Here is a 27319-nt window from a genome sequence, read left to right on the forward strand (position 1 = left end):
ATTTGAGAAACACTCACGATTTCGCGATTGCTTTCGAAGTAGATGTGACGCTTATTCGGAAGAATTAGTGTACTATTTCGATACTAATTTCGGATAATTTGGGCATTTTTTATGGATTATTTGGGGATTGCTGCACGATCGGGATTATATCGGGGGACCGTTTCAAGGTATGTTTGGAAACTATTTCGGTATTACTTCGGATTTTTTTTCGGGAGACCGTTTCAAGAATTTGTTCGGCATAATTTCTTGACAATTTCGGGATCATAAACGGAATATTCGGAAGTCGTTTCAGGATTACATTGGGATTGTTTAGGGAATCATTCCGGGATTATTTCATAATTGTTTCGAAAACATACCCGGAATATTTGGAAACTGTTTTGGGATCACGGCGGGATTATTTCGTCGAACCGTTTCAAGATAGCTTTCGGGATACTTTCGAGACTGTTCGAATTAATAAATCTGGTATCCCCAAGTCCCTTACCAGCTCAGGCAGCTTCATCCAAGGTTTGGGGATTGTGTTCAATTTCAACACTAATTTGGTACAATGGTCGGGATCAGTTTCCCATCATTTAGTAACTATTTCGGGACTGTTTTCAAGAATAATTCCGGACTCTTTTGGGATAGTTTCAGCACTGTGTTCGGGATAATTTCGTAACCATACCCGAATAACTTTAATATTTTTTTGAGATCAATTCGATATATGTACATAACTTCCGAGCTTTCTCTGGATTATTTCATCTTTTCTAGACCATTCGGGAAATATTTTGGGATTATTTTCTTTTTTTTCTGTTTTATTTTCACCAGAGAAAAAAATATAAACGGCACAACTTGACCGCTTTGGAACAATATTCTATAAAAGCAAAACACGGATTTGATTATGAATGAGGACAAAACGAAATACCTGCTGTCATCGATAAAAGAGTTGGCAACCACGCCACTATTAGCAGCCATAATTACGAAATACTAAAAGACTTCGTTTATTTGGGAACCAGCATTGAAAAAAACAACATAAGCTTTGCAATCCAGAGAAGGATCACTCTTGGCAAATGAATGCGACTTAGGATTAGGTAGGCAATGCTCTACAAGTCATAAGCCATAGAACCCGTTGTTGTTGTTGTAGCGATAAGGACACTCCACGAAGGCTTTGGGGAGTGTTATCGATGTTGGTGGTCCTTTGCCGGATGCAGATCAGCTACGTTCTGGTACCAAGCCCGACCATCTCAGGAACGATTTGTTATGACCACATGCGACCTTATTGGCTATAACGCTCTCCCATCCCCTAGATCCATGAGGAGTTCGGGATCGCCAGAGACTCGGCTGTTACTGAAACAGGATTCGCCACGGATTGGTGAGGTTGCCAATTGGGTTTGGAGAAGCTATATATTGCGCTGGCAACCTGAAAGGGTTGCGCTACACAACTCCTTGAATCTGGTATTTTAGTCGCCTATTACGACAGGAATACCTACCGCAGGTATATTCTGACCCCCTAACCCGCTGACCCCCGAACCCGTGCAGAAACATGGAGTTAGAATATTTCGAGATCATTCAATTCATTAATAAATGCACTCGAATAACAACACTCGAAGAATAAATTTTTCTAAATGGGAATTTGTAGAAATTTGAATTATCTGAATTCAACCCTGCTACTTTGGCTTGCCTAACTGAGATGAACAGTCAGATCTTAAATTAATTGCCATTGGGGCGGAGTTAGCCCACTTTAAGTAAATGTAGTTCAAAAAGCTCACACTTTTCACTTCCAATTTTGGATGTCTTCCTTTTAGTTCTCTGTGGGCCTAAATGTTTTTTGCCGACTCCGAAACACTGGTCTCTAATTGTTTAGAATTTTTTTTATCTTCCGCTGAGTGGAATATCACCCTATTTCGGCTGCCGTTTCGAAAACCCCCTTTATCGGGAAAACTTTTGAATAACGCCCTACATCAGAAGTTATTTCAAAAACGCCCTATCTGAGCCCAAATTCAATGCATTTTGACATTAGCTGGGGTGATGTATAGTAGATATTTCTGTATACTCATACACATGTACATATTTTGTTCGTTTCCCAATCTAGCAACAGTTCAAAGCTGTCAACTTTAAGCTTCACTATTTTCGGCCTACTTCCCTCCTTCTATATGATAATGAAAATATAACACCAGCTGTCCACTGAAACACTTAACTCAAGTCAACTGGTTTATGAGAGGATCGTGCGATCCATGTTACAAGCAAATAAATAAGTAAATAAACCCAAGTTTATAAACTATCCAACACGTGAAGTCGTTCGTATTGTCTTCGTAGGATGGGGCACGTTTTTTTTTTGTTGCCGCGTAGTGACAACAATTTAAAATTAAAATGCATTGTTGTGGTATTTTTATATTTATTCGGTAAAAATTTATTTTATTTTATATTTCCATTATATTTCTTTTTTTTATGTTTTTTTTTTTTACTTGTGAATTAAGAGCAACCGCAAATATTCATTTGCCAGTTGGATAGTAAACTTTAACTACTTGCATTTAAACACAAACAAACAAACTCAGAGCAGAGCAGGAACCTACGAACGAAACAACAACTATGAGTAGAAAGGTGACAATGGCGGATGAGAAGGAGAAATGAGGGTTGTTGGAAAATCGTCTTCCAATTTACACGATTTATATCAAGGTGAATGGGCTTCGGAGCGTGCGTAGAGGGAAAAACGGTTAGTAAGCGAGAGCTTAATGTAGCTGCGAGGATATAGCGGTTTGTTTGTATTTGTATCTCTTCAAATGTACACACAATTGCCAAACAAGCTGACTAAATTAAAAATAAAAGTTTATTAAAATACCAAAAAATTGCGAGAAGGAGAAAATGTAAATAAAACAAGTAAGGAAGGCTAAGTGCGGGTGTAACCGAACATTACATACTCAACTGAGAGCTTTGGAGACAAAATGAGGGAAAATCACCATGTAGCAAAATGAACCTAGGGTAACCCTGAAACGTGTTTGTGTAACATGGGTATCAAATGAAACGTATTAAAGACTATTTTAAAAGGGTGTGGGCCATAGTTCTATAGGTGGACGCCATTTCGGGATATCGCCATAAAGGTGGACCAGGGGTGACTCTAGAATGTGTTTGTACGATATGGGTATCAAATGAAAGGTGTTAGTGAGCATTTTAAGTGGGAGTGGGCCTTAGGTCTATAGGACGCCTTTTCGAGATATCGCCATAAAGGTGGGCCAGGGGTGACTTCAGAATGTGCTTGTACGATATGGGTATCAAATGAAAGGTGTTAGTGAGTATTTTAAAAGGGAATGGGCCTTAGTTCTACATGTGGACGCCTTTTCCAGATATAGCCATTAAGGTGGACCAGGGGTGACTCTAGAATGCGTTTGTACGATATAGGTGTCAAATGAAAGGTGTTAAAAGGGAGAGGGCCTTAGTTCTATAGGTTTCGAGATAACGCCATAAAAGTGGACCAGGGGTGACTCTAGAATTTGTTTGTACGATATGGGTATCAAATTAAAAATTTTAATGAGGGTTTTAAAAGGGAGTAGCCCTTAGTTGTATATGTGAAGGCGTTTTCGAGATATCGACCAAAATGTGGACCAGGGTGACCCAGAACATCATCTGTCGGGTACCGTTAATTTATTTATATATATAATACAACGAACAGTATTCCTGCTAAGATTCCAAGGGCTTTTGATTTCGCCCTGCAGAACTTTTTCATTTTATTCTACTTAATATGGTAGGTGTCACACCCATTTTACAAAGTTTTTCCTCAAGTTATATTTGGCGTCAATAAACCAATCCAATTACCATGTTTCATCCCTTTTTTCGTATTTGGTATACAATTATGGCATTTTTTTTCATTTTTCGTAATTTTCGATATCGAAAAAATGGGCGTGCTCATAGTCGGATTTCGGCCATTTTTTATACCAAGATAAAGTGAGTTCAGATAAGTACGCGAACTGAGTTTAGTAAAGATATATCGGTTTTTGCTCAAGTTATCGTTTTAACGGCGGAGCGGAAGGACACACGGTCGACTGTGTATAAAAACTGGGCGTGGCTTCAACCGATTTCGCCCATTTTCACAGAAAACAGTTATCGTCATAGAATCTATGCCACTACCAAGGATTGGTTACTTTTTGTTCGACTTGTGGCATTAAAACTATTTTCGACAAATTAAATGAAAAAGGGCGGAGCTACTTTGAAATTTTCTTTTATTTTTGTATTTTGTTGCACCATATCATTACTGGAGTTGAATGTTGACATAATTTACTTATATACTGTAAAGATATTCAATCTTTTGTTAAAATTTGACTTAATTTTTTTTTTTTTACAGTGGTCGTGCTCTTCATTCGATTTTGCTAATTTTTATTTAGCACACATATTGGAATAGGGGTAACGCTCTTGCCAAATTTCATCATGATATCTTCAACGACTGCCAAATAACGGCTTGCCAAACTTTCAAATTACCTTCTTTCAAGAGTGGGCGGTGCCATGCCCATTGTCCAAAATTTTACTAATTTTCTATTACACGTCATAAGGTCAACGCACCTACCAAGTTTCATCGCTTTATCCGTCTTTGGTAATGAATTATCGCACTTTTCCGGTTTTTCGAAATTTTCGATATCGAAAAAGTGGGCGTGGCTATAGTCCGATTTCGTTCATTTTAAATGGCGATCTGAGGTGAGTGCTCAGGAACCTACATACCAAATTTCATCAAGATACCTGAAAATTTACTCAAGTTATCGTGTTTACGGACGGACGGACATGGCTAAATAAATTTCTTTTTTCGCCGAGATCATTTTGATATATAGAAGTCTATATCTATCTCGATTAGTTTATGCCGTTACGGATTACCGTTATGCGAACAAAGTTAATATACTCTGTGAGCTCTGCTCAGCTGAGTATAAAAAATAAGCACAAAGTAGTAAGCAAGTTTAAGTTGGAGAAATGGACACAATATACCCAGCTGTGAGTTGTCAAAGCATACATAAGGTCATGCCAACTTCCCTAAATGTGTTACTCATATTACAGAGAACAGGCCTCTCACGAGGGGATTGCGTCCTCAACTAGGTTAGGTTGAACTGGCCGGTCCATGAAGACCTCACATCACGACCAAACTGAAAATCCCTTTCAAAAACCATTACCTATTTTATAAAATAACTCCGCCCTCTTGGCAAATACTAGAAGCTTTCTAGGAACTATGACAATTGCTGAATCTAGATCTAACAGCTGAAACACTCCTTATAGCTGGAGTCTTAGGTTCTGAACTAAGTTCGCTCAATATTTACAAACGTTCGACAAGTACCCCTACTTAAATGCATGGAAATGTTTCAAGCATAAGATGTCTAAATGAACACCACGCTCAAATCGGGTAAAACCATTGGTTTTGTTTACCATGGGTTAATTAACTCCAGATTAACCCTGAAAACAAGCGGTCACGGAAGCTTAAGGTGGAAAAAGATCTAAGTAGGAATAAATTGTCTTATACTGCTGCCTTTGGGCCATTGCCAACAGCCGGTGATGCGCTGATTGTATGAAATGGTGTTCAAGTTGCCACGCTGACTGAGATGAAAACTGGTAATCATTGGCTCTCTTTAGAGGGCCCGCGGACCATTAAACGCATGTGACGAAGCAGCACAAGGATAAATTCCCGATCCGGACTTGTGGAACGTCAGCTATGATGAAATTATCAATCTTAGTCAGATATGCAGACGAAATCACCACCGTCAGAATAGCGCGGATCCAGTTGGCAGCAAGAAAAAAGGAGATGATACTTCTGACAAAAAAGCACACACCACTGGAAGTTGACTTTGAAACCTTCTCTGGAAATAAATCATCGAAGACGGTAGTCGAGTAAAGTTAGGCTCCCGACTAACATACAACTCAACACGCAACTGAGAATGCATCTATAGAGGTAACGTTGCTAAGCAGGCGGATAGCAAACATTGGAGGGTCAACTGGAAGCAATAGGAAGCTGCTGATGGGCATCATCCTATCCACGTTTCTGTATGGCTTCTGAAAGTCGTTAGCCCAGAAAGCAAGGAAGAAACATTAAGGGTGTGGCAAGACAGATGGAAAAATTAACAACGAGGCTGATGGACAGCATAACTATCACAGATGTTAAAGCCTGGAGCGCTAGAAAGTAAATAACTTCGTTACCCAAATGCTCTCTGGACATATGAATGTACTTCAAAAAATATCGGTTCAGAATAAAACAGGCCTGAGATCCTAACTGCTCGGTACAGCACGAGATATGAAGTACTGAAATTTCGGTCCCGGGGTGAGCGCCGGTTCCAACATGGTTTTTTTAGTCCACGGACACCCGGTTGTTGCGACGGTGGCAGTTAGGCATTTCTCATCCCAACCGCAAAAAAAAGGAAGTAGAACCAAACGTGGAGAGATTTCGTAGTTTCACTGGCTACTTGCAACCTGGTTCTGAGATGCCGTAATTGCAAGCGTGCGCAATTTTTATCAGAAATCTATCAATATTTATTTTCTTCAAGCATATTTTGAAGAAGATATAAGCATGGTGGCTGCCGAAGCATACAATTTTCACAATTAAAACAGCAATCACAGTAGTCTGATAATAGATGAGGCTCAGATCACTAAACAAACTGGCCTCCTAATAGGTGTCGAGATGAATATTAACCATCATCGCTCACCGTGCCTTTAAAGTTAACCAAGACACATCTGTCGAAGGCAGTCGAAATATTAACATGACCCTACCCGATGGGACTCAATGCGTTTGCACGAACACAGCTGTGTAACCTGTGTGAATGATTTCGAAGACCTGCTCAGCTGCCCAGCTTTTTCAATCGAGTGTGATCGATGATTTATCCACTTTCGACGACTGTATATTCACTGTAGCCGTTAGATAATGTGCTATAACAAAGAGCCGTAATTATGCCTAAGTAAGTGACCTTTGGGGCCGCCGTGGTGTGATAGTAGTGTGCTCGGCCTACCATACCAAAATCTTAGAGAAAAGGAGATGAATGAAATGATCGAACAAATGTCAGAGAAGCCTGTCATCTACTTTAGGTTAGACTAAAATCGATCCAAACTGCGGTCCAGATAATAAAACTATAATAACACTAGCAGACCCAGCAGACGTCCTAACTTTGGTTCAGCTGCATAACTTTGGATAACTTTTTACCTCTTATTCTTCCTCCCCCCCCCCCCCCCCCCCCCCTCTATCTCTCTCTTTCTTCTTTATCATTTTATTCACTTTTCGTTCTCCCTCCCCCACCCTCCCTCTTTTTCTTTATCCTTTTATTCACTTTACGTTCTGTGCCTCTTTCTCCCTCTTCGTCTTTTCAATCCATTCCTTTTTCTCCAGCTCCCTCTCCTTCTCTCTCCTGCGCTCTATGTATTCCTATCTTTCTATCATCGCCTAACTTCATCTCTTTCTCAGTCTCTTTTTCCTTGCCTCGTTTTTCTTCTCTCTATTTCTTTTTATTCTTCTGTCAGAAAAGCCGGCCATCTACTTTAGCCCAGGTTAATATCTATGTATCTAAGCTCCGGTCCAAATGAAAAAGCAGAAGCTGTCACAACTTTTGTCTAGCTGCATTACTTTTGCGAAGTTTTTACCGCTTACTCTCCTTTCCTCCTCTCTCCCTTTTCTTTATCCTTTTATTCACTCCACTTTCTGTGTCTCTTTCTCCCGCGCCGTCTTTCCATCTCTTACTTTCTCCTATCTCCCTCCCCCTTCTCTATTTTCGTCTAACTCTATCTCTTTCTCAGTCTCTTTTTCCTTACCTTGGTTTTTTCTCTCTAGTTATTTTTATTCTTCTCCACCTCTTATTCCCAGTCCCAGTCTCAGTTCCAGCCACAGTCCCAGAGGGTTGTATGTATTTTTGAATGCTGTTTCATAAAAAAACAAAAACAAAAAAATATTGTCTAAAAATAAAAATTTAGGGGTGGACTACCCTTACTATTTTGCGATATGAAAAATACACAAGATGCGATTCTCAGACCGGTCGAAACATTTCGAAGGAGTTCAACCACAAACACTGCGACACTAGATTTAAGATTTATGCTAAGCGCATCTGGGTATACAAAAGAATAAAGTCCTTGGATTGGACGTGAAAACGAAAGCCTGTGGGTTGCTGTGTACTGTTGGCCCTTCCTATACTAAGTACGACTTCTGACTTCTGTTCTCTTGCTCGCTGCCTGCTATGTTTTGGGTGTCTGGCTTGGCGTATCAACGTGCATACGAAATGCAATAACATCATCTACCAAACATAAATAAAATTACGCACGCTTATTTTACTATGTTTACAACGAAAAGTGCTCGCAAAAACAAAAGCAACAATAATCACAACAACACACATATAGAACATAAACTGAACCGCTACTTTAGCTACCACAAACATCTCAGGTGAGAAATGGCCAGCAAGCAGCAAAGCAGCGGACAGCAACAGACCAACAATGCGCCCAAGCTTGACCACAACCGGATGCCATTGTGAAATAGCCACAGGCCGCTCGTTCACTTGTCGCTGTCATTGGTATTGTGGTGTGGCTTGCCACACGCTTTTAATTTTGTTGCGAGTTTTTAAAATCCAGCGACAGCGCATTTTACGCCTAAAAAGCAGACCTTGCCGTAAGCGACGCATTCAGATTTTGAAAAATAAAATAAAATAAAATAAAATGTTTGGGAAAAACAAAAACTCGTAGTTGTAGCGCTAAAAACAAAAACAGTAATATACATTTATGTAGGTAGGGAAATCCAACGCGGTCTAATAGGACAAGCGTAAAAATCAAAAACTTAAATTGTTGCTCACAAACCAAATACCTTTGACGCAAAAAAAAAAAAACAAAAGAAAGAACTGAATCTACAATATTTTAACTACTAGATTTTGAATAGCAAAAACTGTCATTGCCGAACAACCGGAAAATTCTGCATAAACAAAACTGAAAAGTTTTAACTTTTTAAATTACGCGTCACTGTTTCGCGCTTTTTCGCAATATGCCTTATTTGAAATTACGACATTATTAGCGTGAATAAATCGGAAGGAACAAGAGGATGTGAGAGAAATTCACTTCCAAAGTATGCTGAACCCTCTTAAAGGGTGACCATTTTAGGCTAAGCCGAAAACTAAACAGCCCAGCGCCTTTTAAAATACATAGGTTAAGTGAGTTTGTTGCTGATTTAACCGTAAAAATATCGCCGAAGGATCCCGCAATGATCTCAAGGATCCGTTAGAGGATATTGATGACAATCTGTGAGTGGTCGCACCTATTGGATGGGGCAAAGCACTGCGACAACAGCAACAACAACTAGAAGTTTTAAAGGACTCAAAATTTAATCGCCACGTATAGGTGGAGCCCTACTATAGCGAACGTGAAACAAACGTTGCGATGGGGAAGTTGAGATTACGACTACATTTGGATTACTCTTGATTACGACTCCCGTAATTATAATCCTTGCAATGCTACGATTGACATTACTGTAATCGTAATCCTAAAAATTTAACGATTAAAGTTACAGTAGTCGTAATCGTTAATTGTATGATAACGACTAATGTAATTGTAATCGTAATATTAGGGTAATCGAATCGAATCTAATTTCAGTAATTATAATCATGAAAATTAAGATTACAAACACTTTACTCGTAATTTTTTTATATCTACATATTAAGATTAATAATATTGTAACGAATTTACTGCAATTCCCCTTATTTGCAATCTTCTGCTAACGTTCGAATCACTAAACTGTTGAATAAATAACTCCAATATTGAATAATGGAAAAATGGCCTTTATTAAAGTACCTCACAATAAATAACACTACTATTGCTCGCCAGATAGCGTCTTAATCAAAACTGATTCTCGCGCTTCTACTGTTGCTGCTTTTATACTGTGTGATTTCCTCGTTGCATCTTCTAGGCGCTTCTAGAATTTGCTTAGTTACTGATATATAATTATGACTACAGCTGCACGTGTGTAGCTCTCATATGCGCGTGTATTTGTGAGCGACACTTCCACAATTACAATTGCATACTTTTGGGAGCATCTCAGATAAGATATGCATGTGTTTGTGCGTTGTTTCTCCGCTGCGTGTACATACATATGTGTAGACATAATGATTGATTCGTTTATGCAGATACATAATCATTGATTTATGGATGTGCATACAAGTCACTCTTAGCATCGGCTTAGAGATGATAGTATCCCTTAGTGTTGCTAATATTCGTCACAATATTATCCATTTCTTTCTGTGGAAAGTTGAAGACTGACCTTCTACTTTAATTTGTAATGGGGACTACGACATCGATTTGTTTCTTTTTTGGGAATGGGATAAATTTCAAAAATCACTAGGCAGTTGTGGATGTTGAATATGAAACACTTCAGAGAATATACTTACATTATTGAACTTTGCATTTATATACCTTACAAGATATATGATATAATAAATATTACTATTACGATTACAGTAATCGTAATTGTTAAATGTTTAGGATAACAATTACAGTAATCGTAATTTGAAAAATGCTTGATTACTATTAATGTAATCGTAATCGCATAAATATGCGGATTACAGTTACAGTAATTAAAATGTAATCGTAACCGTAAGCTCCCCAGCCCTGTCCCTGTTTGTATTATTTCTTTCATCGGCCGACCAAACGATATTAGGGTGATTACAAAAGGCACCTGAAAAATTAAACATGCAGTCTAGTACTCAACTCTGGATCTATGGGCCATTATCCAGAGAAACGCAACTTAAAATGTTTGTTTTTCTATTTGACTGAAATATATAACGAAATGGCAACTAAAAGGTTTTTAAAGGTATCTCGAAGCTCATCCTGTTAAAAATTTCAGCAATTGTCGGAACACCGCGGATCCTGCTCAGCTTATTTTTTTTCGATGTGGCTGACTATTTTAAGAACCGGTTGATTTTTAGAATTCTAGACATTACTGTATTTGCAAGTGATGAAACGGCTTCTTTTTGGAACTGTTAGCTAGTTTTTGCAGCAGTGACTTTTTTAACCTGTGATTTTTAGAAACGGCAACATTTTGGGACTTGTGGGTTTTTGCAGCCTGTGACTATTTTTGGAAGCAGTGACTTTTTTAACCTGTGATTTTTAGAAGCGGCAACATTTTGGGACCTATGGCTTTTGCAGCCTGTGACTTTTTTGGACTTCTAACTTTTTGGAATGGTTTTATTTGGAACAAGGTATTCTTTTGTAACTAGTAGTTTTTTTTGGCTTTGGCGACTTTTTTGAACCCTTTAACTTTGACGGCCAGCTTGGAGTGGCGCAAGGATACTCTCCTCAGTGAAAATTTGTCTGCCTTGCAGCTGCCGCTCAGATTTGGCACAAAATATGGAAAAATTTAAAGAAGTATGATATTGGAAGAGAAGCTTTGGCTAAATCTCCTTGGAGTTAAATAGCGCCAAGTATTTCTTTTTTTTTTTTAACTCTGTACTGCTAACTTTTTGCATTTCGGAATTTTTGGGACCGATTACTTCGTTACATTCTGAATCTGATGACCGTTTTGGAAAGAAAACTACTGGTAACGCTTTGAATCCTGTGACTCACTAGAACGGTTATTTTTGAAACCAGTGGCTTATCAACTTGTCTGTAAAAGTGACCCAATAAAAACAGAGTATATTTTTGAAATAAGTCACTTTTCCGGAAGCGATGACTTTCTTGGATTGGCTTCTGGCTTCTGTTAAGTTTTCAACACCCAAATCATTCCTTTCAAAATAATTCCTTTAAAGATCCGGGATCATTCCAAAGACCATCTCAAAATGATTTGAAAATTATACAAAAAACATCTGAAATTATCTGAAAGATATATCGAACGGATCCCGCAATGATCTCAAATGATTCCGATATGTTCGCCGGTATACTTTTAAAGGAGCTCCGGATCTGTTCGGAAATACTTAAAAAAAATGATATGGAATCTAAATAACAGCCAAAGTTAAAAAAACTTTAGTTTCTCTAACAAAACCACACAAAGCTTCCGAACTTGAATTTTCTCATGAAAGTTTCAGAAATACAAAGGAACTGAATAAATTAAGGCATGTGAATGAATGCGTGGTGTCTAAAGTTAGTTAGGAAAGTTTTATCATCATATTTGATAGATTTGCTTTAAGGACAAAACGATTTAGGCATTTCGTTTCTGATATATCAATAAATTGAACCTTTCCCACTCTCAACATACCTGTCTTGATGTATGGCGATGTTCTAGTGAAAAGCTCGTTGGAAGATTTATGGACCTGTGCGCGTTGCCAACGGCATGCATTGAAGGACGTTTAATGATGCCATGTTATGTTATGCGAATGAATACGCTCCGTTCCAGAGAGTACTCCTATCACCACCCATATTAGGAAGCAGAGGAAGTGGGAGATCTGAATTGAGTTCGCATAGAAGGGCCCAGGAAGATTCGAACTTTCTAGGTGCTCCCAATTCGCGCTAGTAATTGCGATACAGGGACAAATCGGCTGTGTGTTCGTAACTACTTACATTATACTTTACTGACCAAAATAAATACTCTACTACTTAGTGTAATAAAACGGTATTCAGAGACAAAAAATGCTCAGCGGAAAAACATCCTAAATAAACAGTTTCTTAAACAAACAAAAAGTGTCCACAACTTTAAGTTGTGTCAAAAAGCATAAAGTTGAGGACACAAAAAAGAACAAATGAAGCTATACGACCAGAAACTAAAGGATAATGACAAGTACGCTTTCGAAAAACTAGTAATAGCAACAAAAACATGCATCATTCAACCTTTCACTCATCAAGTCAACTTTATAACCCAAACTATCTTAGTCACCTCTGACCACAACTTAAAACCAAGTGAGTTTTTTTTTTATTTTCCACAGTACTAAATACAGTTCAGTAACATTCCTTTAGATTCCTTGGCTGCAAACGCGTGCCAACAACAACAAAAACAAGCACCATTACAAGTATGCCATAAAATCTGTTTAATGTCAACACACCATTTAAAAGTGACAACTTGTCAGTCAACGCCGTTGATGTCTTTCTTTCGATGTGCACGTTCTGTACGCGACTTAAACTTTTTTTCGTTAGCTGAATCGTTGTTATTGTTTTTTATTTGTTTGTTTTATAAGAGTTGTTTTACAACTGTCACTACTAAGACGTTGTTGATGTAAGTAGTTTTTCATTTATTTTACTAGATAGAGAGAGAGAACCTTGTGCTATTATATTCTGATAAATAGTTGTTGAAGATCTTTTTTCATTGTTTTTTTGGCGTTACATCTTGAAATGTTAAACAGATGTAGAGTGAATGTCGAAATGAGCGAGTAGTGAAACGATTTTAAAAGGTATGTCGCTGAAAATAAAAATTATGACAGCTGAAGAACCACAAATGACAGCTAAAGTGGAATATACCATTACACTATAATGTCACAAGCACCATCGCGCCTAAACTTATGCAACATTTCAGTGAGATGAATTTGCGCGTTCTGCATCGCATTGACTTGGCTTGACTTAAATCTACTTGTCATTGTGGTTAGATTAAAATATTTAAATTTATTTGCGCGTCGAAATTCGCGGTTATAAATACTATTGGGAATGGAAGAATAACCCAGCTAGCAATAATATGATGCTGTCATTAAGGTGTTTAATACAAGTTGGACACGGATTTTTCGTGATTAAGTAATAGTCCAAATGCTGGCATGGAAAAATTTGCCTTTCTGAAACTTTTTCACATTTTTACATCAGACTGTCCGATTATAATGAAAATCTAAGCTGAAAGCACAAGGCCTTCGGAAAACATTATTCAATCACAAGTACGTGGATGTTACCTGGGTCAGCGCTTTTTTGATCACATCACGCGTCAGCCCTTTCCTGCGCATAGTAAAATGGCAGTAGTAGAATGGTATAGAGGTATAAATATGGTAGGGTACTGTACAGTACAGAAAATAAGGTGAAGTATAGTACAGTACAGTACCTAACATAACGGTTTAGTAAAGTACAATACAGATCAGTAAAGTACAGTACAGTATGGTAAGGTACAGTATAGTACATACGTTGCGTATGGTATAATATAGTACAGTCTAGTGCAGTACAGTATAGTAGTACAATGGTATAGAGGTAGATATATGGTAGTGTACTGCACAGTACAGAAAATAACATAAGGGTTTAGTATAGTACAGTACAGTACAGATCAGTAAAGTACAGTAAAGTATGGTAAGGCACAGTGTATCACAATTTAGTACATGCGTTACGTATAGTATAATATAGTACAGTCTAGTGCTGTACAGTATAGTAGTATAATGGTATAGATGTAAATATATGGTAGTGTAATGTACAGTCCAGAAAATAAAGTGTAATATAGTACAGTACAGTAGCTAACATAAACGTTTAGTGAAGCAAACAAAAAATTATAATAATATGAAATTGGTTTGAACTTTGTTAGAAAAATTAAAATATGTATACGAAGCAGCGAATTAATTTTTAATTCTTCCATCGATTACTTTAATTTTTAGGAAAGTTAGTTGATTTATGAGCTAGAACTTTTGGGTTAAACCAAAGCCAAGTAAACCCTGTAAATGGCGTAATTTGCTTGCAAGCCCTAAGAGTTTTATTTCTGCAGTGAAAAACTTTTTGGATAAAATGCAAAATATTAATCAGACATTATGCTATCCGAAACTTTTTCAATTAAGATGAAGAAAGTTTCTAAGAAACCGAGGCTATTGGGTGCAAAACTATTAAAGTAGGCCTTATAAAACAAACTAAAGTACATCTAGAGAAGCCAGAAGTCTGCCTTCATAGGCTCTGTGTTTTGGTACTCCAGCGATTCAGCAAGGATCGTAACAGTACTAAAATAGCTTCCAGCAGGGCTCGTGGTGCTTTTTGACCTTCCACGACAGTTTAGAGAATTCGATATTATCTTAAATATGTAGCAGATGCAAAATCTAGATCCACGTGTTTATTTAATTATCATTGAAAATTGGTTTGACAACATTTAAAAATGGCTCCATCCACATCCCTCTCATCCAGTTTTCCATCCTGTTAAATAACCAAACCCTCTCCCTCCCCTTTCTAACTCCATTTCCCTTTACACCTCTCACATATGTTGAATTTCTATAAAAGTTGACAGCTCCAGCGATTTTCGGGGAAAAACGTGATTTTCGACGTGTCACTTCTCAGTGACGGCTATTTTCATTCGTGACAGTGACTCAACAGTAAAAACAAAGCACAATAACTAAACCACAGTTAACAAAGGCGCTTAGCAGTAATCGTAATTACATTATTATGAATCAATGAAACCGTAATTTGTGCTGCCATCAACTACTAAATGTCACAGTCGCAATATTTAATCACAACAACAACAACAACACGAAAGTTTTAATTGTGCAAGTGATTGTAATCAATGTGATTACGTACGAGAAGCATATGCCTTCATAGTCATGGCGTTATCTTCGAAGTTGTCACTGCGATCTTTTGTGTGTTTTAGTCGCTGTGACAAAATCGCCATAAACTAGTAGTTGAAAGTATAGCTTATTATTGTACCATATTTTCATACGACCTTCCAACAGCTGCGGAAATATAGCGACATCGACTTTACCACAGTCTAGGGCGTGGCGCTGCACACTTATCCAAATCCATGTAACTAAACGACATTAATTTGAACAATGCCCAAGCATTGTCCAAAATTTTACTTATTTTCTATTCTGCGTCATAAGGTCAACCCTCCTAACAAGTTTCATCGCCGTATCCGTCTTTGGTAATGAATTATCGCAATTTTTCGGTTTTTAGAAATTTTCGATATCGAAAAAAATGGACGTGGGTATAGTCCGATTTCGTTCTTTTTAAATAACGATCCTAGATGAGTGCTCCGGAACTTACATACCAAATTTCATTAAGATACTTCAAAATTTACTCAAGTTATCGTGTTTATGGACAAACGGACGGACGGATATGGCTAAATGAATTTATAGAAGTCTATATCTATCGCGATTAGTTTATGCCGTTACGTGGTACCGTTATGCGAACAAAATTAATATACTCTGTGACCTCTGCTTAGCTGAGTATAAAAAGATCCGCATTTGTGCAAATTGAGTTTACAGTGCCGTTTCGGAGCCGGTGGCTGTAGAAAGCCAGTGATGTAACCGATAGGCACATAAAAATTCTGTGTAAATTTTATAAAAATCTGCTGCTTGAAACAACACCTAACCATTAACCCTCCACCTTCGGTCTCTAATGACTTCAAAATTGCTTGCTGGGATATCACAACATAACATTTATTCTGGTTGTAGCGCGATATCAACATTAAAGTCAAACATTTTTCTTCTTTATTGCAATACTTCTTCTAAAAAAATACCCAATGCACTCTCACCGTTTTTGATGCCTTTTTATAAACATAAAAAATGTATTTTACTTTCAAATCTAAATAAAACTGACCTCATTTGTATTCCACCGATGTCGCTGTGACGGGAAACTGTCAGCTCTTGGCAAGCTTTCTAAATTGTCTGGAAGTTTGATAGGTTCGCCATCTGTAAAGAAGGAAATTAAAATGACCAAAATGGTATGAGTTAAACATTTATATACATTTATTTTGAATGCATTGTAACAAATGTCAACGAATCTTACAAATAAAGTCAAATACTCAAGATAAACATTGAAAAGAATTTGCAAATAAAAAATCAATTTATTCAGTACGAGAATGTTTATATTAAGGCACATTTTGAGAAGCAACGAGTTTTGGAGGGACGTGAAGCATTCATTTGGAAAATGCGAACATTAATGGAAGGCAAATGGAAATTGTTTGAATTTTTATTGATAGAGGGTTGAGGGTTCGTGTCGTAGAATAATATAAGAGGCGAAATAGTTATAGTAACTAAGTTGCATAGAGATGTATTTACCGAAGCATTTGTCTTTTACTTAGCAGTCACAAAATATGCAGTAAAACTAATGATTTGAAAAATGTTTTTTTTTTTTTTTTAACTTGACAGTAAGCTAATAAAAGCGCTCATAAGTCATATGCATATGTGCGTGTGTATATTAAGTTTGATTTATTGTTCAAATTATTAACTTTCGTTTCGACATTGGTTGCATATGACACATAAGTACTGCTTTCATCTGTCATAATTTTGTTGATGATGATGATAGATCTCTTACTATTCAAAATTTTTCGAATTACCTGAGGCTAATGACGCTACCTTTTTCGCCTCAGCACGATAGGGATCTTACGATAACTCCACGGTAAGGCTTGTCCGTCGATAATCCATAGACTTCAAGGTTCTTGGACGATAAGAGCCAGTCTCGCGACAGTCGGGCAGTACTAGGAGAAGCTAGGGTAAAAGATACGTGGGTAACTGTCATGTATGACCCAACCCCACGTTGTACTTAAACACGGATCAATATCCGTTGATCCAATGGGCTGAATTTGGGTGTTCAAGTCAACCAGCCTTGTTGAGGTCGAGGGCCTATCTATACCCCGCCGTTCCATTTCTAAGTAAATGGCAACCGGTTAGTCGGCAACTCCGCCGCGAGTTTCGAGCTTGTCTCGGTGCCCCTCTTTCATTGATTTTGAGATATGTATTTGTTTATCACAATTTAGGGATGCGACCAACCTTTTGTGCCCAGCCGTTGCAACGATGTATGATACATTGTTGACGACAAACTGCCTTTGCTTCAATATTGCTTAAAACTGAACTTCCATTGTCCAACGCTATGCACCTTCTTGCATCAATACCTCGATGCATCTTGCTCAAATCCCCGGCCACTTGACAAAGCGATAAGATACAAGATACATCTTCATTAAGCTTCATTTTCGCTTCAATTTTTACTCCAATTATCAATTCCAATTTCCACTACAATTCACACTCCAATTTCGACCACAATTGAGGGCTGTGGCCAACCTTTTCTTATCAAAAACCTGTTTGCAACGCGCTCATGCCTCAACAATATCTTCGCAAAGCAGTTCGTCCACTGTCTGTCAACCAACATACTCAGCCGATTTCTCAACATCTTCCGTGAATTCCCGCCACAATTTTAGATGTGGCCATCCATTCTTCGAAAGCATCCTTTCTTAAGGTAGCCTAAGGCAGCTTCAAGCATCTCAAAAGACAAGATGAGCACTGGCCCACTCGTACAATTATCGATTGTTTTTAGCTGACGATAGGCATCCGTTTCTCCATTTCAGCACCGTTTTTCTCCGATTGTCACAATTATGGGAAGTGGCCAACATTTTCGTCCGCCCCTCAGGGTCAGTTTTCAATGATTGAGGTTTTTGAGACAAACAAGAGACCGAATTCCCCTGTGATTGCACACCAAGGAAAAACTTTATTGTGTACTCAGAGCTAGTCTATAAGTGAAAGGACCCGTTACAATGCCCGTTAGAGCTAAAGGTACAATCAGTCTTCCCACAGGACGTGCTTAAACAAGTTGGAACATTTCAACCCATATAAAGAGATCAAAACTGGCTATAGTCGCATTGTATTTTGCGACCCCAATTAATCCAAGATTAACAAAATTTTTTAGCAGGGTATCTAGGGCAGGGACTAGTTCAATGGTTACTAATAAACGGCTTAACGACACAAATTGCACATTCTGCCGTTCTTGGGAGAATAGACCAACTATTATTGCAGCAATTAAAAAGCGATACGGAAACTAACCGAACGGTTTCCAAATTAAACTTTATGAGCTATGCGTAAAAAATTGATAAATCAGCTCATTTAACAAATGCGGAAGCATTCGTGGAGTGCTTTAAGAGAGCGAGAATTTGAAGCTAATTTAATACAAAATTTTCGATTGTTGTGGTGCAGGAAGTAGCTTCGATTATACTCAGAGGTTAGCCTCCAAGCCCGTCCTTTGGAAATATATGGGGTATTCCATCCCATTTCGACCAATTTGGAACCAGACCCCTTTAGAATTGGCTGAAAGTTTTTTTTTCTTTTTCTAGTTTACGAAAGACGTTTTTCAGAAGTTTTTCAACTTTTTTCATCCAACTAAAAAAAATTTATGAATTTTTAAAAAAACACCGTTTTTGTTTTCAAAATGCTATAACTTTTTCATAAATTGACCGTTTGGGATCTTTTTTTTTTAATTTGTTTTTAAATGTACTTTTCGGAAAAAATTCAAAAAAATGTTTAAAGTTTTTTTTGGTAATTTTTCAGTTTTTCGAGATTTTTCGAATTTAACTCTTTTGTTCTCATAAAAAACTTCAATCAATTCTGCAATCATCCCCACTAATCCCGGAGTGGCCGAGAATTTTTTATTTTTTTTTTTATTTAATTGAAAAAAAACTTTAAAATTTTTTTTGTATTTTTTCCGAAAAGTACATTTAAAAACATATTTAAAAAAAAAAAAATGATCCCAAACGGTCAATATTTGAAAATATTTAAAACTTATTTATTTTTTTCAAAATATTTAAAACTTATTTTGAGTTGGAAAACGGTGTTTTTTTCAAAATGCTATAAAATTTTCAAAAATTGACCGTGTGGGATCATTTTTTTTTTTTTAAATATGTTTTTAAATGTAATTTTCGGAAAACTGTGGTATCCTTTATTCGAAGTCTTAGTCAATACGATGGCAAGACTATTGCAGGGAGGTAAGATGTGGGCAGCAACTGATTTAAGGTACTAAGATTTGTAAATAGTCATACGTGGAAATATGTCAATGTACATATAACAACTTGAAGGTTACGCTAGGTTTAAAGGGTATATGTGGGATTTTCCTCCTGTTCCACTCGAAGACGTTTTTGTGAAGGTCCTCGGTGAATTCATTTGATTTTCGTTATCAATCTGTAGATCGTCCAAGTCCTATCGGAGACAGAAGACAGACAGAGGACGTTTCCGATTTCATTGAATTTTAGTTGTAACGACTTTAAGGTAGTTTGGCTATTAAGAAAGATCGTTACGTTGGCTTCTGGAGTGGTTTGAAAAATACTGCAGCATTGAGGAAGTCGGCAAAACTGCCTGATCTGCATAATCTTTGAGTAAATTACAGCACCAATGACCTTTTCAAATTTTGGGCCCTCCTTAGAGATTGTAAACACCCTTAAACAACGTCTAAATACAGGATATTGCACACTAAGTCATCAATAGAGTAAATTTCCTAGTCGAGCGAGACAGTGACATCAGTGTCCGCAGCAGAATTGTGACAAAGACCAAGAAGAGCTCCTTACTTTTGAACATAGCAGACACTAATGTTTCAGAAGACTTTTCCAGTTAAAGTAACTCAATCTGCATGAAGCAGACGCAGCTTCGTGGCAACGGCTTCAAAGAACGAATCCTTTCTGAAGAAGTCTTTAGAGCGACAGGAAGAAGATTCTGGTTTGATACGTGTAGTAAAATTACTAATGAATAAAAGAAAAATTTCTAGGCTGGAACTTATATAAAAAGTTATATTTAACTTCATGCTAATGTGGAAGTTCTGACGTGGGTTGAGTATTAAGAAAATTATTTTCAATCTTCAAATATGCGACCTTCGTCCAAGTATTTATATATAAACACTCTTTTTCACATTTAAACTGTGGAGAGGACACATTAGGGGGATTCGCTTTGTCTTGCAAGTGGTGTACGCATTACATGGAATACATGGATTGTAAAGTCACAACAACAAAATACACGTAAAAATGTATATGCAAACAGTTCAATTTATAGTATAGACCAAACTTCTGTATATTTTCGTGCAACGAATTGTAGGAAATAAAAATCAACCCTGCTTCAAAGCTTTCTTTCTCAATCCTTCCGTTTCACTCATTTCTATACTCAGCTGAGCAGATCTCACAGAGTACATTAATTTTGTTCGCATAACGGTACCCCATAACGGCATAAACTAATCGAGATAGATATACAGGGCTGTTCTGAATTCCGACTCATTTTGAAAAGTAAAACGAGGCTGATTCCGAATCGATTTCTTTTGGTGTTCTCAATTCCGATTGAAAAAAATCGATTCGAATTCGATTTCGAATCGTTTTCATTTCGAGTCGATAATCGAGCGAAACAGCTGATTTTATTTATTTTGGTCTTAGTTAAATTAAAATTGTGCAACAATTTGAACAAAATGCTAGCACCAATGGTTTTCGGAAATGCAGAGGCAAGAAGGCGTGCAATTGTGCATAAAAATCGCAAAAATCGATCTACCGAAATTGAGAACACGTCGGTTTCCTTTCGACCAGAATCGCTTTGTTTAGCTTGGAAAATTTTTGATAGGAATTTTCAAATTAAGATTTGTTATACTAAATAAACAAATAGTCCAGCAAAAAGTTGTTATAAATCTTCCAAATAAAATGAGTAATTTGATAAAACTTCTTTGTGGGAAAAAAAATGTAATTATCTGTGTTTAATAGGGTAATTACTTTCGATTCCGACTGCTCAGAGGCAAAACTTTTCAAATCGACCAAGTCTGGTCGGAATCGATATTCAGAACACCAATCCATTTCGATTCCGAATAAATTGGTGGGAATCGAAATCCAGAACAGGCCCGATAGACTCCTATATATCAAAATGATCTGAGCGAAAAAAGAAATTCGGTTAGCCATGTCCGTCCGTCCGTCCGTCCGTTGAGGTATCTTAACGAAATTTGGTATGTAAGTTCCTGAGCACTCATCTCACATCGCTATTTAAAATGAACGAAATCGGACCATAACCACGCCCACTTTTTCGATATCGAAAATTTTGAAAAAACCGAAAAATTACGATAATTCATTACCAAAGACGGATAAAGCGATGAAACTTGGTAGGTGGGTTGACCTTTTGACGCAGAATAGAAAATTAGTGAAATTTTGGACAATGGGCGTGGCACCGCCCACTTTTAAAAGAAGGTAATTTAAAAGTTTTGCAAACTGTAATTTGGCAACTGATTATATAATATTCAGTTATACCCGAACTTAACCTTCCTTGCTTGTTTTCATCAAGTTTAGTTATGTTAAGTGCCAACTTTTTTACGCTTCTTACTGATGCATGCTGTAACTTTGCAATGGGTTGCTCTAGTAGTCTTGTATATTTTGTCCTAAGATATAAACAATCTGTGAAGTGCGTGCACCTTACAAGACATAGCGAATCCCCCTATTTTGTCAATGATATATCATTGCTGACCACTGGCTGGTCCTTCCTTTTTCATACATTCTTGTACACCATACTAGTGACGACATAAACTCAATGAATCTCTTTAGTCGTTCACTATAAAATACATATTTTTCCTAAAAATACCATCGTTAAAACTACTCAGAGTTTTTCCAATAAACAATTTTTCCTGCGACAAAGAACTAAATGAATAATTACTCCTTGCACTTAAGGCAATCTATTCATGTTTACGTGCTTTCTCATTTTACAACTCAATTTGAGCACAAATTGCAAGGCTAATCATTAAAAAGTTCATTGAAATGTCAAACAACTAAAAAAAGTAATAATTTTTATAAGCTAGCTGTAAATATATGCCTTATATGTTTTATATGTTTATACTCAAGTAAGTCTTAAGGCCAACTTTGGGCCAAAAATGTAATTTAGTAGCTGCTGCTGATTGAAACAGCGCCGAATAGTCGTAGCTACATACAATTACACAAACACTAAAGGCTAGCAACGCCGACCGGCAATAAAATATTTGTGGTGATTAAGTTGTTCGGTTATTATTATTTCATTTGTGGCAGCAATGTTGTTGACTTCGAAGTAAAACTAATATATCAAATCAATTTTTATGGTTGACATTCATCGCGTTACGTCCACACGCAGCTACTCACTTGTTTTTTAGGAGGTACTTGGGTCGAGGTAGCGACTTTTAAAAAATGAGAAAAAAAAATAAATATTTCAAAAACTGCACTAAAAATTACACTGGTTTACAGCCAGAATGCACCAGAGACGCCATTATGAAATTCCTATGTAAAATCACCCTCTAATTTCGAAAATCAAGGTTATTTTTAATTCTATGGTAACGTTTTTGAGATATTTACGAATAACCGTTTTTTCAAAAAAAAAAAAATTGGGTCCACATAATCATATATACATATTTCCAGAACGAATAGAGCAATTCTAAAACGGTTCGAAGCCTTAAAAAGGTAATAAAATTACCAATTTGTTTTTTTTTTCTAAGCTCTGTTTTATTACAAAAAAAAAATAAGCTTTCATTCAACAAAATCGATGGACTAATACAAAAGTTATAAGCATTCATGTAAATATTCCCATTTAATACTTATGTACCCTATTGGTACATATGTGTTAGTATTCGTATATCAGTTAGTTTTTGCAGATTTGTTTGTTTTCTCTCTAAACTTTGTTTTATTACATAAGAGAGAGAAAAAAAAAACAAATCTGCAAAAAAACAAAAAGTTTTCGAGATCCTTCCTCGCAAAGTACAATTTTTTTTATATGTTTACAAAAAAAAAATGGAAAAAATCCGTAATGATTGTTCGTTATTTTTGAATCTGCAGGGCCTAGCAAAAAGTGTTGTATACACAAACCGTTTTGCAATTGCTCCATTCATTCTTGAGATATATATGATTAAGTGGACCCAATTTTTTTTTTTAAACCGTTATGCGTAAATATCTCAAAAACGTTACCATAGAATTAAAAATGACCTTGATTTTCGAAATCAGGGGGTGATTTTACATAGGAATTTCATAATGGCGTCTCTGGTGCAGAAAAAAAAATTGGAATTTGTGATCCAGTGTTATTGCTAAAAATGCAATTCATTTTCTATGCATATGAGACAGGCTATGGCCAGTGAATTGTGGACGGTACTACTTTTAGAATTGTTGACCAATTTCAAGAAAGACATTTAATTTTCTTCCAAATGTATTCCACATTACATCCAACCATTTTTACGCTTTTTTACTCAAATTATTTTGTAATGCTGTAAGCTCTCAATAAGTGCTTTTATGTAGAAAATTTGTTTAATTGCTAAATTTATTTTCTATGTGAAACTGGTTAATTAGACAAGTTAACACTAGGCATAAAACTGTTAAACCGAAAAACTTCTAGAATGCTCCAATTTTAAAAATTCAAATATGGCTAGATCATCCAGAACTAAGAATACTTCATCCAATTCAAACTTAAAAACTTATCAATCAAAATATATTTAAGTGCGAAGTTAACCAAAGAGCTGCTGTGCCTTTCATGGGGGTGTTGCGCCTTGTACTCACCGGCGTCACCCCAAATCGTCGACTCGTAGGTGTTTTTACACCCTCCCTCCCTCATGTAGGGGCGGAGCCTCCTCTTGGTGGCACCTGGTAACGCTTCGGTGGCTAATTCGAGCGGCGACCTTTTTTCCCACCCCCTTAACCCTATCTTCCTTTCTTTTTTCTCTCCCTTCCTCCTTAATGGGCGGGATCAAGGTGTTATACGACCCGTGCCGAGGATCAGCCTGGCTGGGGGCCCATAAATATCCCAGTCGCTAACGGAGTGCATCGAATACCGGGCGACCTTCGATGCTATTAAGCCTTACCCGGACATCGCGGATCTCTTTCCGGGTGGACCTTTCCCCTTCTCCGCTACTCGTGGGATGTAATTTAGTATGGAGCAAATATATAAAAATAATAAGGAGGGCGGCTCTCCTAACAAGAAGCCGACAAGAGCTTGCTCCGCAAAGGCTACGGCTCAGCCGGGACTCAAGTTAGCTGAGAGAACTCCTCAGAGGTTCGCTGCTGCAGCGGAAGAGATTATCCGGTTCGAGTAGTCCGAGGGCCAGTACCTCTCATGGAGGGGGTACTGACCGGGAGGTCATCAGTGCTACTACCACCCCTCCCTTGGTCCCACCAGCAGGCCCTCCACCCAGCGACAAGCGTCTGGTGGGTCGACTGCTGGGTGCCTCAGGGATATAGGGAGGGGGTCGGCTATAGGGCCAAGTGCCAATCTAGGCAGGATAGGGCTGAGGGAAAATCCAGCCCTGGGGCGGCTGCCGCCCATCTCGTAGCCACCAGCACGGCTGCCACTCGGCGTCAAGCGTCTGGCGGTTTGGCTGCTGGGGGATCCAGGGATGTGGGGGTGGCCGGATCTAGGGTCAAGGGAGTAAAAAAGCCCAGTCATCAGGACAAGCGCTGGGCTGCCCGGATCCTGGGCAGGAATTCCTCCTCGCCGATAAGGGAGGGGGAAGTTTCCGCGGAGGACTGGGCGAAGGCGCAGCGTGACCTTGCTTGGGCGAAACAGATGTTGCCGGAGTTCAGGCTGGACTGGGTCGAGAGCGATGAAGCCTCGAAGCGCCAGCGGTCTATGGATGAATCCAACCCTACGGCACCGAAAAGGGCCAAGACGCAGGGAGACTGGACGCGGTCTTTCGCCGAAATAGCCAAAGATCGGCAGATCATTGGTGTTATCGACGAGAGCAGCGAAGACGGCAGGATCCCGAAACAGCAGTGGAAGTGGATTGAGGCAGCGCACGCTACTGTGGCCGTTAAGGTCAAAAAAGACAACCCTGGTCCGCCGCCTTCTTATACCGATGCGGGGTGGTTCCAGGGCAATATTAAACTGATTGCATGTGACGACGCCAGGTCGGCGAAGCTTTACAAAGCCGCCCTCTTGCTGATAGGTGAGGTGTATCCGGGCGCGCGTCTCAAGGTAGTGGAGGCGTGTGATATCCCCTCATGACCAAGGGCGAGAGCCTGGGTTCCAGTGACACCAACGGACCCAGCTGATATCCTGGAGCTGCTCCAGGAGTACAACCCGGGTCTACCGACCCAGAACTGGAATGTGGTTAACGTGGAGAAGACTGAACGGGCCACGATGCAGATAGTCCTGCTGTTCGACAGCGCAAACGTCGAAGCGTTGAAAAGGCAGGATTTCAGGGTAAGCTGCGGCTTCAAGAATATAAGCCTTAAGGTTTATAAGGCTGACGTTGAAGCCTTGGTAAACCTTGCGTCTCGTACGGAGGTGGTTGAACTCCCCCTAGTGAAGACGAGATGGAGGTAGACGAGGGCGAAGAAGCTGGTGGCTACGCTTCATCAGGCTCGAGCAGAAGCTTGGCTCTCAGAGGGTTGTACTCTGAGGGTCAGCTTCTGGAGGATGGCGATTCGGACGCGACGTTCACGGAGGAGAGCGCAAACAAACAGGGATTCGGGTCCTCCAAATAAACCTGCATCACTGCAAAGCAGCATCAGCTGCACTCATACTGCACCTGTCTTCAGGTGTGGTAGACATCGTACTAGTCGAGGAGCCGTGGCTCGCCCGACTAAAAAGGTTTTGGAAACTCACAAACCACCATGGTGGTCGTCCGATCTTGACAAGCTTAGGAAGTCATGTAGGGCGGCCTTTAATAAAGCAAAGCATGATGGACATGAATCCTCATGGGCTGCTTATAAAGCGAAAATAAATATATATAAAAAAGCGATCCGAAATGGAAAGCGATCCTCCTGGAGGGATTTCTGCGGCAGGATTGAATTCACATCCGCGGCCTCCCGGTTAAGGAAGGTGCTATCGAAATCTCCAACTCAGCTAAGTTACGTCCAAAAGCCGGATGGGCACTGGACGGGCACTGGGCGGTGCCACGCCCATTTTTTAAAATTTGAAGTTTTTCCTATTTATTGTTATAAATCCACTTGGGAAATTAAATACCATTGATATAAAGCTCTTTTTTGCAAAGCTATGGCTTATTTTATTCGTTCACGGCCCTTTAAAAAATCTTTTATATAATTTAATTTTTCTTCGAAGCATTCCTTATAGCAAAGGCAACCTCTCTGCCGAATTTGGTTACGATAGGTTTAACGATTTTTGATTTATGATTAATAATATTTGTAAAATTGATTTTATCACAAGGGGGCGGTGCCACGCCCATTTAAAAAATGTTTTTCAAATTTTTATCAAGAGTCTCAATATCAGTCCAAATGTCAAATTTCAACATTCTAGGTGTATTATTTATTAAATATTCAGGTTTTTTGTGTTTTCCAAAATTTTATATATATAAAAAGTGGGCGTGGTTATCATCCGATTTCGTTCATTTTCAATACCAATCTATTCTGGGTCCAGATAACCTCGTGTACCAAATTTGGTGAAGATATCTCAATATTTACTCAAGTTATCGTGTTAGCGGACGGACGCACGGACGGATATGGCTCAAGCAAATTTTTTTTCGATGCTGATGATTTTGATATATAGAAGTCTATATCTATCTCGATTCCTTTATACCTGTACAACCAACCGTTATCCAATCAAAGTTAATATACTCTATGTGCAAAGCACGCTGAGTATAAAAAAGTTTGTAAAACACTCCAAAGAGTAATGCAAATAATTTCAATAAACTGCCAAATACTACCAACAACTTTATAAGTGGAAAAGTTTAAAAAAAAAGAACTACAATAATCACTGCCAAACAACCGGAGCCAATACGTGATTTTTATTACCCAACACGACGGGTGGATAGACATGTAACGAGACAACGCAACAGACAAGAGACGTATGTCAACGATTGAACGAATGTGCGTGTGTTGATTGTTTCC

The 27319-nt window shown here is 38.3% G+C and overlaps 1 protein-coding gene across 4 annotated transcripts in view; it reads right to left on the reverse strand.

Moving 5' to 3' along the window:
* Camta (Calmodulin-binding transcription activator) overlaps window positions 1-27319 on the reverse strand; it is a 233584-nt gene that overhangs the window by 74375 nt on the left and 131890 nt on the right. For all 4 annotated transcript variants that reach the window (XM_067775046.1, XM_067775044.1, XM_067775047.1 and 1 more), the window contains exon 3: window positions 16354-16445. In XM_067775046.1, the coding sequence (XP_067631147.1) occupies window positions 16354-16445 (92 nt within the window). The remainder of the gene's footprint in view (window positions 1-16353; window positions 16446-27319) is intronic.

Source organism: Eurosta solidaginis, chromosome 3 (assembly GCF_040869045.1).
Source record: "Eurosta solidaginis isolate ZX-2024a chromosome 3, ASM4086904v1, whole genome shotgun sequence".
NCBI classification, from domain to species: Eukaryota; Metazoa; Arthropoda; class Insecta; order Diptera; family Tephritidae; genus Eurosta; species Eurosta solidaginis.